This window comes from Neophocaena asiaeorientalis, unplaced genomic scaffold (assembly GCF_003031525.2).
Source record: "Neophocaena asiaeorientalis asiaeorientalis breed wild unplaced genomic scaffold, Neophocaena_asiaeorientalis_V1.1 scaffold828, whole genome shotgun sequence".
Classification (NCBI taxonomy): Eukaryota; Metazoa; Chordata; class Mammalia; order Artiodactyla; family Phocoenidae; genus Neophocaena; species Neophocaena asiaeorientalis.
In genome coordinates, this window is record NW_020175443.1 from 2,055,245 (window position 1) to 2,070,483 (window position 15,239).

The following is a 15,239-nucleotide window of genomic DNA, read 5'->3' on the forward strand; positions in this document are numbered from 1 at the left end:
CCAGCGATGTGCACCCGTAAGTCGAGCGGGCGTTGGTTACCCTTCGGAGCCCCCCTTCGATGCCCGAAATCCCCAGAAGTTGTCTGCAAGCGCTTCCCCGCTACCAACCCCAGAGAGGGCTCGGGGTCCTGGCTGGGGGCAGGCCGAACCTTCGGAGCTGCTTCTGGACCCCGCGCACTGACTGAACCGAAGGGGCTGCGCGCCCGGGAGAGCTGGGGATACGAGGCCATCGTCCACCCTCTCCCCCAAACCGCCACACGCCAAGCTTTGTGCCCCAGGGAGCGGAAAGTAACCAGCTCCGGGAGGCGACAACATAGAGGCAAGGGCGATGGGAAGGGGCAGGGGTCCCCGCGCACCCCAGGGAAATGGGGGTACTGGACCCTCCAGGGAGCACCCTTTGGCCTCCTGAGGTCGGGAGCATCCCCGGCGCCCGCAGCCCAGCGAGTCGCCGAGCGCTCGGGCCGTGAGCCCCGCCGGCGGGCCTGGCCGCTTTGTCCCGGCCGTCCGGGAGATGCTGCCGCGCGCGGGTTGGACACAGAGGTTCATCTGCTTGGGAAGAGCTGGCGGCCGCTGCCAGGCAGCCCAACTTGGAGCCCTGGGCTGCAGGCACCGCGTGTGCGGGCGGGAAGTTCCCACAGTTGCAAAGAGGGAGCGAAGTATGTGTTCCAAACTTTCCACGGTTCCAAACTGAGCGCTTCCATTAAGAAAAGCGGTGTGCGGGGGAAAAGCATTCTGGGTATTAGCATGCAAATGAACGGGCCAGGCTTCCAGCTCCGCTCGGGATTCCCACCGCCGCGCGCCCAGCTTGCGCAGAGCCACGCGTGCCCACGGGTTCCGGGGGTGGCGCCGCGGGAGGACCAGAGTTCGAATTCGACACCTGTGCTCTCTGGTTGAGTGTTTTGGTGACGGTCACTTGGCCTCTCTGAGCCTTAGTTAAACACAGTTTCCTAATATGTAAACCGGAGACAGCAACACCTGTCTCTTGAAGTGGTGAGGTCTGCACAGCACATAATTCTGGGCTGGGTGTCTCTCCTTACACAACTCCGCACTTCCTAGGTCGTAGTAGTTGCCAAATGCCTGTTGGAGAAAATAAATGATGAAGCTTAGAGGGCTGAGGGAAGTTCCCCGGACCCGGAGCCAGGCGATCTGTGTTCTAAGCCCAAACTAGCTGTGCCACCTCGGGCCAGTGCCCTAACCTCTCTGACCCACAGCTCAGATTCTTTGGTGGATTCGGGGGACCGGCAATTTTTGTGTTTGAGAGCAGCCACAAAGAAAGAGGGATCTGGGGCTTCCCTGGTGGCGCAGTGGTTGAGAGTCCTCCTGCCGATACAGGGGACACGGGTTCGTGCCCCAGTCTGGGAAAATCCTACATGCCGCGGAGCGGCTGGGCCCGTGAGCCATGGCCGCTGAGCCTGCGTGTCCAGAGCCTGTGCTCCGCAACGGGAGAGGCCACAGCAGTGAGAGGCCCGCGTACCGCAAAAAAAAAAAGAAAGAAAGAAAGAAAGAGGGATCTGATTATTGAGGGCCTACAGTATACACACAGACTCTCTCCAAGGTAAATATATTCCCATTCTACCAATGAAGAAACAGGAAAATGAATGGCTTGCCCAAGGCCACACAGATAGTGGTGGAGCCAGAAATCCAACCGGTTAACCCGGGTGTGCCCCTTCCTTGCCGGTGGCTTCTGAACCCCCTCAGTGTCTCCACATGAACGAGGAATTGGTTCTCAGTCTGCCGAGCTTAGAAAAGAGGGTGCTGAGATGTTCCTCCCAGAGGGGTCATGCTGTGAACGTGGGTTCACAGAGTGCTCTCAGATCACTGATCCACAGTGCTCTGAGGAAAACAGGGAAGATGCACCAGCCCCATTTTGCAGAGAGGGAAGCCTGAGGCTCAGGGAGCTTGAGTGATTGGCCTAGGATCCCACCATGAGGAAGTGGCCAGACACAGATCCAGATCCCAGTCCTGACCGCAACTGGGAGCTTTTTCCTGCATGTCACGTTGGCGGTGTAATTGTGTAGGAGGCCTGTGATGATCTCCCAATTTCATCTATAACTGAACCTTCAGTCTTGCCTATATCTTAGGCTCTTTCTCTTTCTTTTTTTTTGAATTGGGGTGAAATTCACATAACATAAAATTAACCATTTTAAAGTGTGTAATTCAGCAGCACTTACTACATTCCCAATATTGTGCAAACAAGACCTCTGTCAAGTTCGAAGACATTTCCGTTTCTAAAAGAAAATTCTGTCCCCAATCCCCACTTCCTCCAGCCCCTGGCAACCACCAATCTGCATTCTGTTTCTGTGGATTTACCTGTTCTAGATATTTAATATAAATGGAATCATACAATATTTGATCTTTTGAGTCTGGCTCTTTTCACTTAGCATAATGTTTTCGAGGTTCATCCACGTTGTAGCACTGTTATTCCTTGTTATGGCTGAATTCCACAATATGGATATACTACCTTTCCTTTATCTATTCATCCGTTGATGGTCTTATGGTTATTGTGAATAGTACCACTATGAACATTTGAGTACAAGTATTTGTTTAAGTATCTGTTTTCAGTTCTCTTGGGTATATACCTACTAGTGGAATTGGTATCATATGATAATCTGTGATAATTCTTTGTTTAACTGTTTTCCACAGTGGCTGCACCATTTTATATTACTACCACACACGTCTTTTTATGAGCAATTTTAGAGCTGATCAAACCTCCCATTTTATGAATAAACATGCTGAAGCCCAGAGAGATTGAGTAACTTGTCCAAGGTCACACAGCAAGGTTCAGACTAGAACCAAACTTTCCGGAGTCCCTAGCCTTCCACCCACTAAGAGCCTCCCAACCTCCTTCAAAGACCTGAACTACTTACCTGAGCATTCACTGATTTGACAAACCTGTCCAGTGAACAACTAAGTTAACTGTATTATGAAGCTCCTTCTCTTCCCTCAACATCTGTTGAAAGAGCCCACCGCCATGTTCCCAATTTCCAGGCCGCACCTTGACAAGATGCAGAGCTCACAATCCCTGCGTCTGCCTCCTGCTGCTGGCCTGGCAGGCTCTCTTCTGTTGCCATGGAAACCACGCACCTCCGTTTTGGCAGTGCACCAGCTGGACAGCAAACTGAGAGCATCCTTGTCTCCCAAGCTAAGTGGAGCTTCAAGGTTACTTGCTCACTAGATCCGTATTTATTGAGCACCTACTAAGCACCAGTTCTTCGGATTTTTTTAAATTTGTTTTAGATGCTAGGGATACAGCAGTGAACAAATTAGACCATGGACCGTGCCCTCAAGGAGCCCACAGCCTAGGGGAGGAGACAGACAAAAAAAAACAAGGACATGAAAAAGGCTTCTCCTGGCTCTCCTCCCCCATTCTTCAAATTCTCCCATCCTTCCAAGCCCTGCTCAAACCCCACTTCCTCTGGGGTATCCTCTCCACAAGCCCAGATCCAAGTGATAGCTCCTCTCATCTCTCACAATGCTTATTTTTTTCCCCCCGATTGCAAAAGTGATATGTGCATTGCAGGAAAATGTAGACAATACATGAAAACACAAAGAAAAAAAAAGATTCCTTATAATTTCATCACCAAGAGTTAAGTGCTGCCAACATATCCTTCTGGTCTTTTTCTCCTTCTACATATGTGTAATTTTTTTTTGTTTTAAATAATTGGGTCCTGTTTTATATACTGCTTTATAATCTTGCCTCATAACAATATATTTTCTTCCCAACATGTTTCGGTGTTCCTGTTTTGGAACAGGGGGTTAACAATAACAGTGAACATTTATTGAACACTAACTGTCAGGTGTGGTACTGAGAGCATTACTTGGTTTACCCTCTGTGATTCTTGAAACTCCCCTGTGAGGTACCTACTCTGGGGTTCTCATCTTACTGATAAGGGCACTGGGGAACTGCCAGATGAGGAAGGGACAGGGATGGCCGAGTGTGCATAAGACAAAGTGGCACCTAGACCCCGGCCGCTCCTGGGGCCTTCCCCATGAACCCAGACTGCCAGGCTTTGGTTGAGTGATTGGCCATGAGCCAGGGACCCAACAAGAGGGGGTGATGGAGGGGCACCCTCGTTTCTGCCAGACAAGAAGAAAGCACCCTTCTCACCTTTATCAGGCTTGCTCAGAAGGCCTGTGACGCCAGTGCGCTTCCTTGGCTGACTCTTCAGTGCTGGGCTGTGTCTGGCTTCCTAATAACAGTAGGAAGGTCATTCATTGAGCCATCATGGCACCTCGTGCAGGAGCGGAGCTCAGGGTTTGGAGCCAGACAGACAGTGTAGCTTTGGGTGAACTGTGCCAGAAGTTTAGTGCCCCCAGCCCTCCTCTGAGGATAGGCTTACTGCCCTCTTTTTATAGGTAAGGTAACTGGAAAGTTAGGTGGTTCGTCCAAGCCTGCACTGGTGGAGGGTGGGGTCCAAGTCGAGTACAGCCCTCCCTGAGTCTAACAGCCAGTCTCTTAACACCGAACCCTGGGCCTCTTTTCTTTCTTGACTATTGGGTTTCCTTTGTGACTGGGAAGTGTGCAAATCATCTGCCTGTTCTGGAGGCCTAGCTTTTTGAGCTTCACTGAGGAGCCTGAAAAGAGGCCCAGGAATTCCTGCCTCCCCACCCCCACCCGGCTTATCTTGACCCCTCTGTGCTGTGGTCTCCAGGGCCTGACAGGGACCCTATGGGCCGTGGTTTATCATCAGGCTTATATCCTGCCTCTTTGTCACCAGCAGGACTTTCTTTCACTTAATCGGGAACAAAAAAAAGCAAAAAAACTTTCTATGTAATTGTTTTATTTTTTCTATATGCAAATCTATGAGGATTTTCTGTTTTGTTCCTAATTAACTGAAGGAGAGTTATGGTGCCACTGGTGACATGGGGACAAGAAACATGGCAGATGATAAACTGTCACACGTGCACACGCATGCACACACACGTACGTGAAAGACAAGTGGCCAACCAAAGAAAATTGGCTCCAGAAGCCAGAGAAGGAGTTAATATCCTTAACATGGAAAGAGTTCTTAAAGTGCAATTAAAAAGTAAACATCCCCCAAATTAGGGTATTTGTTTTACTGCTTATCTTTTTTTGGCTGCATTGGGTCTTCATTGCTGCGCACGGACTTTCTTTAGTTGTGGTGAGCGGGGCTACTCTTCGTTGCAACATGCGGGCTTTTCATTTTGGTGGCTTCTCTTGTCACGGAGCGGGCTCTAGGCACGTGGGCTTCAGTAGTTGTGGCGCACAGGCTCAGTAGTTGTGCATGGGTTTAGTTGCTCCGCGGCATGTGGGATCTTCCTGGACCAGGTGTCAAACCCATGTCCCCTGCACTGGCAGGTGGATTCTTAACCACAGCACCACCAGGGAAGTCCCTGTTTTATTGCTTTTTAAACATTTTGTGAACTTGAAATTTTTCAAAATAAATAAGTAAAAAAAGAACTCCACACTGCACGATATTGTGAATGTAGTAAATGCCACTGAATTATGTCTGTTAAAACGGTGAGTTTGGGGAAGGGTGGGGGAAAGAGATAGGGAGTTTGGGGTCGACATGTACACACTGCTGTATTTAAAATGGATAACCAACACGGACCTACTGTATAGCACAGGGAACTCTGCTCAATGTCATGTGGCAGCCTGGATGGGAGGGGAGTTTGAGGGAGAATGGATACATGGATATGTATGGCTGAGTCCCTTTGCTGTGCACCTGAAACTATCACAACGTTGTTAATTGGCTATAGTCCAATATAAAATAAAAAGTTTTTTTTAAATGGTGTTTTTTTTTTAAAGGAACCATTAAAAAAAATAAGTTTATTTATTTTTGGCTGCGTTGGGTCTTCGTTGCTGCGCGCAGGCTTTCTCTAGTCACGGCGAGTGGGGGGCTACACTTCGTTGCGGTGTGGGGGCTTCTCATTGCAGTGGCTCGTCTGTTGCAGAGCACAGGCTCTAGGCGCGCGGGCTTCAGTAATTGTGGCACATGGGCTTAGTTCCTCCGTGGCATGTGGGATTTTCCCAGACCAGGGCTTGAACCCGTGTCCCATGCATTGGTGGGAGGATTCTTAACCACTGCACCACCAGGGAAGTCCAAAAATGTTGAATTTTATGTTATGTGAATCTTACTTTAATTTAAAAAAAATTTTTTTTAAGAAAACCCTAAAGGAAAAAATGTGCAAAGGACACAAGGAAGCAACGCACAAAAAGAGGAAATGCAAATGGCCTATAAAAACCAAATACTATTTCCAGTGTACTGATTGGTCTCTGTTTAAATGTGGCTTCCCCAGACACCATAAGTAGTTAACTCCTCCTATGTTTCCAGTAGTGCCCAAAGCTGCTCCTTTCCCCTTTTCACAACACCTCTGACACCACTACTTCTCAAGGTAATAGTTACTCCTTAAATTGTCTTCTTTCCCACTAGACAGAGGCTCCCATGGCAGAGACTCCTCCTATCTTGTCCCCACAGTATCTCCACTGACCAGCACAGTGCATGTGACTCATAAATACTTGAATGAATCTATGAAAAAAATCATTTTTGGCTATCAAATTAGCAAATATTTTGCTAACTGCCATTATGGCTGCAAGGGCCCAAGAGGACCCTTATACCCTGCTGCTGAGAGGGTACATTAGTGCAACTTTCTGGAAAGCAGTCAAGGGCAATATGTTTTAAAAGTGTAGGAAATACACTTACCCTTTGATCCAGCAATTTCATTTGTTGGAATGAAATGATGAAATAAGCACAGCTGCGCTCTAAGATGTACGTTCAGGAATAGGCTTCCCTGGTGGCGCGGTGGTTAAGAATCCGCCTGCCAATGCAGGGGACACGGGTTCGAGCCCTGGTCCAGGAAGATCCCACATGCCACGGAGAAACTAAGCCCGTGCACCACAGCTATTGAAGCCCGTGCTCCACAACAAGAGAAGTCCACACACTGCAAGGAAGAGTAGCCCCTGCTCACAGCAACTAGAGAAAGCCCACGCGCAGCAACAAAGACCCAATGCGGCCAAAAATAAATAATAAAATAAAATAAATAAATTTATTTAAAAAAAAGATGTAGGTTCAAGAATGTTCACTGGAGCACTGTTTCTAATCATGAAAACTGGAAATCATCAGTTGGTTGCATGAACAAAGGTGATGGTGCTTGGGTTGAGTTAAGCTTTTAGCTGGAGATTCCACCGTAACATGTGGCCCAACCACCAGCTCCTTTTGAGCACTCTGTGTCAGCACAACCAGACTATAAGGCAGGATGGTCCCTGGGTCACTCCCGTTCCCCAGCCCTTGGCACAGGACACAGATCCTGGCGCACCCTCGGTGCTCAAAACAAAACATGTTTGTTGAACTGAACTGACCTCAATGGAGAGACCACAGGGTGACTTCCCATGGATCGCCATGCTGGGTCTCTATCTCGGGCTTTTCCCACATCACTGACATCCTCTGAGCCTCAGTTTCCTTACCAACAAGCTGGCTCAAAAAAGGTAACTCATTATTATGGCTTGCCATGGTGGTGGTCAACCTGGCTTGGATGCAGCCAAATTCTACACAAACGGAATCTTGAACTAGTACTGATTCTTGGGTGAAGTAAGATGAAGAAAGAGAAAAGATTCAATCTATCATTTTTATTTTTATTGTTCATTTTTCCCAAAAAGGATTATTTGGAAAACGAAGAAAAGCAGAAAGAAAAAGAAAAACAAATTACCCACAGCCCCATCACCCAAACAAAAGTACTAAAATGTTGTATTTTTGTCTAGCCTTTTTTCCTCCATTTTTTTCTTATCTTGGTAAAATACACATAACATGAAATTTGCCACCCTAACCATTTTTAAGTGTACGGTTCAGTGGTTTTAAATACGTTCATAATGTTGTGCCACCATCACTGCCATCCATCTCTGTAGCTCTTTTCATCTTGTAAAGCTGAAACTCTGTACTCATTAAACAATAACTCCCCATTCCCTCCTCTTCCCAGCCCCTGGCGACCACCAATCTACTGTCTGTCTCTATGATTTTGACTCCTCTAAGTGCCTCATATAAGTGGAATCATACTGTATTTGTCTTTTTGTGAGTGGCTTCTTTCACTTAGCATAGTGTCCTTAGGGTTCATCCATGTTGTAGCGTATGTCAGAATTTCCTTCCTTTTTGAGGCTGACTCATATTCCGTTGTATGGATAGACCATATTTTACTTATCTATTTATCCACTGACGGACACATGGGTTACTTCCACATTTAGCTATTGTGAATAATGCTGCTATGAACATGGATGTATAAATACGCTTTTTTTCTATTCCAATGCATAGGTTTTTAAAAAACGTGATACTAATGAATATATACAATTTTATTCTGATTCTTAAAGTACCGGTACATCCTGAATACACTGCATGTTACCACTGGGGCTGGAGGTAGGTATGTTTGTGGGGCAGCTTCACCTCTTACCTTAAACGTTTCTGGAGTGTTTTATTTTATTTTTATAGTGAAAAGGGATTACTTTTGTAATTTGAAAAGCAATGAGGAATCCATAATATCATGAGTACTTTTCGAGTCATTACATAAACATTAAAAAATAAAATAAGTACATATCTTCACTCCCTGCAGAGTTTCCTACTGCGTGGTTGTATAGTACCTTGACTCTTTAATCAGTTTCCATGTTGGAAATTTAGGTTGTGTTCTTTTTCTTTGCTGTTAGAGTCAGCACTCAGATGAACATCTTTGCACATCAAACATAGCAGAAGTTTTTAAATGATCAACTGATTTTATACGTGAGGCTGGAAATAGAAGGAGACAGTTTGTTGGGCCAATGTGCTTTCACAAGGTGTTTTTTATTGGGGGGGAGGGGTGGGATATAAATAGAATTTGGGCAGGGGGCTTACAACAACAGAAATTTATTCAGAAGTCCAAAACTTAGATTTTAAATTATTTATTTATTTAGGCTGCACCAGGACTTAGTTGCAGCACGTGGGATCTTTGTTGCAGCATGTGAACTCTTAGTTGAAGCATGCATGCAGGATCTAGCTCCCTGACCAGGGATCGAACCCAGGCCTCCTGCATTGGGAGCCTGGAGTCCTACCCACTGGACCACGAGGGCAGTCCCCTAGAACTTAGATTTTGAAATAAGAATTATCATGTAAATTACCAGAGTTTAGCTAAATGAGCCTTACCTCCACTCTGGCTCAGAAATTTGGGGTGTCAATCCAAACTGGTTAGTGGTGACTCACCTCAGTCCTGAGCTGGGGTGAGGGGTTGGGGGCGGGGGGTGGTGGTGGACGGGACACATGCAGAAGCTTGCAATCCGCCGTTCACATTTACAAAACCCCTGCCAAGCCCCTTGCGGTTCCCTCCTAGGGCGACTCCCAAGCTCCCCATCTGTGCAGCCTGACATTGTAAGATTCATGTGCAGAACCTGGAAAGTTGAGGTGATGGGGTAAACCCACAACCTCAGGGCTTCAGGTCTCCCTTGATTCTGAAAACCCCTTTCTAGCAACTGAGGTACAGAAAATAGGAAGAGCATCAGCTTCTTGTCAGGCAAGGAGGCCTGAATCCCCTTCCAGCCGTGAGATCTGGGGTCAATTTACTTTACTTCCCGGAGCCTAGGGGGTTCTTACAGAGATGAGTGGGTATTGTTAGGCACACTGTAAATGTCTAATCAAATAGTATCTATTTTGTTGATGTCTTTGTTGTTGTTACCTGCAATTCAGTGTTAAATGCCCTGATGAGGGAAGCACAAGAATTAAAACTCATAGCAGGCATGATGGATCTCAGCCTCGGAGTGCCAGGGCAGGCTTCCTACAGGGAGCCATGGCCAAATGCTGAGCGGTAAAGAAGGAAGGGCCCAGGGTATTTCTCTTCTGACAGCTGGACCTTTCTGAGTGAGAAAATAGCAGGGATTCCCAAACCTGTTGGGATGGGGCTGGGGGTGGGGGGTTACTTGAGACTGGGGACAGTGGCCTGGCGGGAACTGCTACTTCATTCTGCGAGAGGCACCTGGCATACAGCAGACCCTCAACCTTCACGACAGGCACAGGGATTGCTGGTTTTCTCGTTCCTGGCTTGCGCTCTGAAAGAAACACAGGATTGGAAGTCAGAGCTTGGAAACTAGCTGGAGTCTCCAGTCTCTGTGACCTTAGTTAAATCCCTTCCCCTCTCAAGGATTCCGTTTCTTCACCTATAAAACCAGAGAGTTGACCTAGATCAAGGGTCTCAAACTCACGTGCCTCCAGGGGCCAGGCTGACTTGGTGAGGTGTGTGAGGCGAGTGGGAACTCCAGGGTGAGGCAGGCGCCACCACACAGGGGCAACCAGGGTCCAGCGGGTCGGGGGAATAAGGGCCCAGTGTTGTCAGGTCTTTCCATTTTTCATGAGAATCTAGAAATCTGGAAATCTCCCATTTTTAAATGTGTGTCAAGTAGTCCAAAGTTTTTAGTGAACACGGTGCTGCTGAAACAGGCCAGAGGGCCCGAGTGGGCCCTCAGTCCCCAGTTTATCATCCCTGGAGTGGGTCCTTTCAGAGGAATCCTGTTACTCACAGTTTGCCATTGGATGTGCCTGGAAATGGCTCTTGGAATTCCCTGGTGGGCATTTCTCCCCCAGTGGGATGTAATATATGTTCTTGGGCCAGGAGGTCAAGTGCTTTGAGCCTGCAGGCTGTACTCCCATCTCAAAAGCGTTCTGAGATGGAGCCTGGGCCTCGAAACAAGTCCCTGGTTGCCTCTGAGAAACTTAGAGCTTTCTTAGAAATTCCTAGAAACCCTGCAAAATCTCCTATCCTTGAAAGGCTCATCTGATCCACCAGATCCAGGGTGGCCGGCAAACAAAATGTGGTCAGTTGGAACTTAGATTCACAGGATGTAAGCCTAGACTGAGCCTTAGGTATCATCTACTTCAATCCTCCTTTAACAGACCCCAAGTGGGAAGCAATCTGCCCCAAATCCAAAGGGACCCAGATCCCTGCAAAAGGGACAGTGGTCACTCGTGAGCACGTAGGAGCCAGACAGGCCTGGGTTTAAATCTTGACTTTGTCACTTCCCAACTCCTTTTCTTTTTTTTTTATTTTAATTTTTTTAAAAGTTGGACTTTATTTGGATGACCAGTATACCTTAATATTTGGGACTGTTAATCTAATGCAGGTTCGAATTTAGAGATGCCAGCTCCTTTTTCTAGATAAAAAAGTCTGTTCCATAATCCACTTCTGTTTCTTGCCTCTACACCTTTGCTTTTGCTGTCCCTCTATTAGGAATTCCCCTTTCCTTACATTTTTCTCTTCTAGAAAAACATCCTGCTTGTTGTTCAACAGTCAACACAGATTACAGCTCCATTGTGAAGACTTTCATGCATCTATTCATTTGCATAGGCAATACATTCAAAGTTCATATGGAATGAAATCTTTTTTCCTTTCTTTTTTTTTTTGATGTGGACCATTTTTAAAGTCTTTATTGAATTTGCTACAACATTGCTTCTGTTTTATATTTGGTGTTTTGGCTGCAAGGCATGTGGGATCTTAGCTCCCCAACCAGGGATCGAACCCGTACCCCTTGAATTGGAAGGCGAAGTCTTAACCACTGGACCGCCAGGGAAGTCCCCATCTGTCTTTCTTTTTTAATTGAAGTGTAGTTAATTTACAATGTTGTGTTAGTTTCAAGTGTACAGCAAAGTGATTCAGTATATGTTCGGTATGCATATATTCTTTTTTCAGAGTCTTTTCCATTATAGATTATTACAAGATATTGAGTGTAGTTCACTGTGCTGTACAGTAGTCCTTGTCCTTGTTATCTATTTTATACACAGTAGTGTGTATATGTTAAGAATGAAGTCTTTCTTGATCTCTAGCCTTTATTCCAGTATCTTTTTTTTTTTTTTTTTGGTCCATGTTGGGTGTTTGTTGCTGCCTGCAGGCTTTCTCTAGTTGTGGAGAGCGGGGGCTACTCTTTGTTGCGGTGCGCAGGCTTCTCATTGTGGTGGCTTCTCTTGTTGCAGAGCACGGACGGGCTCTAGGCATGTGGCTCGCAGGGTCTAGAGCACAGGCTCAGTAGTTGTCGCGCAAGGATTTAGTTGCTCTGTGGCATGTGGGATCTTCGGGGACCAGGGCTCGAACCCATGTCCCCTGCCTTGGCAGGCAGATTCTTAACCACTGCGCCACCAGGGAAACCCTATTCTAGTATCTATGAATTCTACTATCATTAAACTACCACAGTTCCCAGTATGGGGTCTTGCAATGAAGGGGGAATGGTTGTGAAAATTAAGATTTCTCTCTGGGATGAAATACTATGCAGCATTTAAAATGAAGTGGAAGGGACTCTGGAAGTGGAAGCTCTTTTGGAGACAAACAGCAAAGACGTATTCAAACTAGCTTAAGTGACGAGAATATGAATTTACCAGAAGGGCACTGTCACATCTCACCGAATCCAAAAGTAATGGGTGCTTCAGGAGGCCTAGCACAAGGCATGGGAGTCCTGAGAATCAGTTAGAACTCTTTTGGTTGCAGGTAACAAAGTCAACTCAAGCTCCTTAAATAAAAAAGGACTTCACGGGGCTTCCCTCGTGGCGCATTGGTTAAGAATCCACCTGCCAGTGCAGGGGACATGGGTTCAAGCCCTGGTCGGGGAAGATCCCACATGCCACGGAACTACTAAGCCCGCGAGCCACAACTACTGAGCCCATGTGCCACAACTACTGAAACCCACGCACCACAACTACTGAAGCCCACACGCCTACAGCCCATGCTCTTCAACAAGAGAAGCCACCACAGTGAGAAGCCCATGCAGTGCAACGAAGAGCAGCCTCCACTTGCTGTAACTAGAGAAAACCCACGTGCAGCAACGAAGACCCAATGCAGCCAAAAATAAAATAAATATATTTATAAAAAAAAAAAAAGGAATTCACTTGAAAGACCCCACTGTGTCTCCTGGAACCCACAAGCAGGAATGCCAGCGGGCCCAGAAGGAGGGAGAAGAGCACTCTGGGGACCAACGAAGGCCTTTCTCGCCATCATTTGTCACAGACATGCTTTTCCCAGGCTGCGTGCAGACCAGATTCTCTGTTTCTTTGGTCTAGAACATGTCTGCTCCCTAGTTTCCAAATGCCACATGTGTAGTTCCAGCCATGGAGAAATTCCTGGGGGAAGGTCTCACTGGCCAGACTTGGATCTGCTGCCACGTGGGTCCAGTCAGCTGTGGTCAAAGGCAAGATCACATGGTGCAAACATGGCTGCCTGGAGCCAGCCCTCATCTCTTCTTTCTCCCAAGCAATCTTGCCCTCTACAGATTGGTTTTCTCTATCTATACAGGCACATGGCACAAGAGGGCTACAGTATGGATCCCAAATTTTGTTATTTTCCTCATCCCAGTCACACTAGAAACCAAGCAGAACTGCTGAACCCCAATGCTTAGTCCCTTGGAAAGAGAATTGGATGAGCCCAATTCAGGTATCTTATTCACCCTGGTACCATGCCCTGTGGCCAGGAGAAAGGAAGGGGCCCTGTCCTAACAAATGGCTCCCCACTGTGGGGAGAGGGCAGGTCTCAGAAAATGTGGATTGTTATGAACTGGTCAGATACCTTACAAGATGAGGGGTCTTCCTGGTGCAATTACATCATGTCATAGCTGCTAAGCTGCTAAGCTTGAAAGCATCTTCACAAATGAGGGGCTAGCTTTGCTATGTTGCATTGAAACACCAGAAAAACTGGGGCATCTTTTCCTTTTAAGGACATAAGGATGAGAAACCTTTGTGCACACTGACTAATTCAGTCTGGCCAACATATTGAGTATTTACCTCTAGCTAGACACTCTACTGGGCCCTGACCATCCAAAGACAATCAGATATCATCTCCACTCAGTAGAGCCTGCCCTTGCCCCCAACACTGTGTTTATATTAATCAAGTTCATTTAGAAATCTGTTATGTCCGACACAGCCTGCTTTGCAACTTCCACCTGACTGCATTAGGAGGCACTAAACTGCATGAATTCATCTGAGAGTTGAGATCACAGGAACTAATAATGTACTTGATCTTCTTACTTGGAATCATAATTTTTTAAAACAAAAATATTATGAAGGCCATTGACGGTGGTGAAATTAATATCCGGTTAGGATTTCCCAGGCAGCCGCGGAGGCCTGTCATTATAGAGCAGAATCTGGGCCAGACACACTCGTGATCCTCTCCAGTGTCTGCCTTGGCTCCTCGTGTTACTAATGGTTCTGCTGAAGGCATGAGGGGAACACACTCAATGCAGGATGCAGACCCATGTGGATACCAGTCCAGATCCTTCCATTTATGAGCTGGGCACTGTGGGTGGCTCATCTCCCCTCTCTGAGCCTCAGAGAAAAGGGCGCAGAACAAGGGACTCACTGCCACAAGTTCTGGGTGGAGCCAGGGATTTCAGTGAGCAGCAAAAGGAAATTTGCACATATTGCTTCCTTAGATAGTTTCTGAATTAACTACGGAGAGCTTACGTAAATCTTATGATTTTTAAAACAAATTTTAAAGATTCCGAGTAGAATGGACAAAGACAAATTAAAAAAAAAAATTGATGGGACTTTCCTGGCAGTCCAGTGGTTGAGACTTCGCCTTCCAATGCAGGGTGTATGGGTTCGATCCCTGGTCGGGGAGCTAAGATCCCACATGGCTTGTGGCCAAAAAACCAAAACAAAAAAAAAAAAAGAAAAAAAAAAAAAACAGAAGCAATGTTGTAACAAATTCAATAAAGACTTTTTAAAAAATGGTCCACATCAAAAAAAAAAAAAGTTGAGCATCAGCTTTTAACATATGTAGGTACATGTTGCTGCTAATATCATTTTGAATTAAAGCTAAATAAACTGTGCTGCTGTCTCAGCCAGGTTTTTTTCTCTTCTTTTATCTCATGTGCCTCACTCAGAAGCTGAGATCCCAGGGTTTTTCTCTAGGCTGCCCCCAGGGCAAGCTCGCTAATCTGCAGGAGCCCGTGCAAAATGAAAATTCAGGGCCCCTCGTACAAAAAACAGGAAGAAAAGTGCTGTTGAAAGTAATAGCATGTAAGGCTTTCTCGTTTCTTCTGTGGTCTCTCTATTATCTCAACTTGTCATGGTGTTTTTCATTTGCTATTTAATGTTGTTCTAAGGAAAGAAAAAATAAAATTGTAAATTATCAGCACGAATTTTACCATTTGTGTTCACATTGTGCAATGCCAGTTTTATTTTATTTTATTTTTTAATATAAATTTATTTATTTGTTTTTTTAGCTGCACTGGGTCTTCGTTGTTGCACGCGGGCTTTCTCTAGTTGTGGCGAGTGGGGGTTACTCTTCATTGC

At 46.3% G+C, this 15,239-nt stretch overlaps 1 protein-coding gene across 1 annotated transcript; it reads left to right on the plus strand.

The window, feature by feature from the left end:
* Positions 1 to 6: 6 nt before the first annotated feature.
* LOC112415131 (uncharacterized) lies at positions 7 to 1,275 on the plus strand. Its single transcript, XM_024767951.1, has one exon. It carries the CDS (start codon positions 7 to 9, stop codon positions 892 to 894), a length of 888 nt encoding a protein of 295 aa, XP_024623719.1. The 3' UTR covers positions 895 to 1,275.
* Positions 1,276 to 15,239: the final 13,964 nt, after the last annotated feature.

Excerpts from the sequence above, each read along its gene's own strand:
- LOC112415131 (XM_024767951.1), top strand. The coding sequence starts at position 7 with ATGTGCACCCGTAAGTCGAGCGGGCGTTGGTTACCCTTCGGAGCCCCC.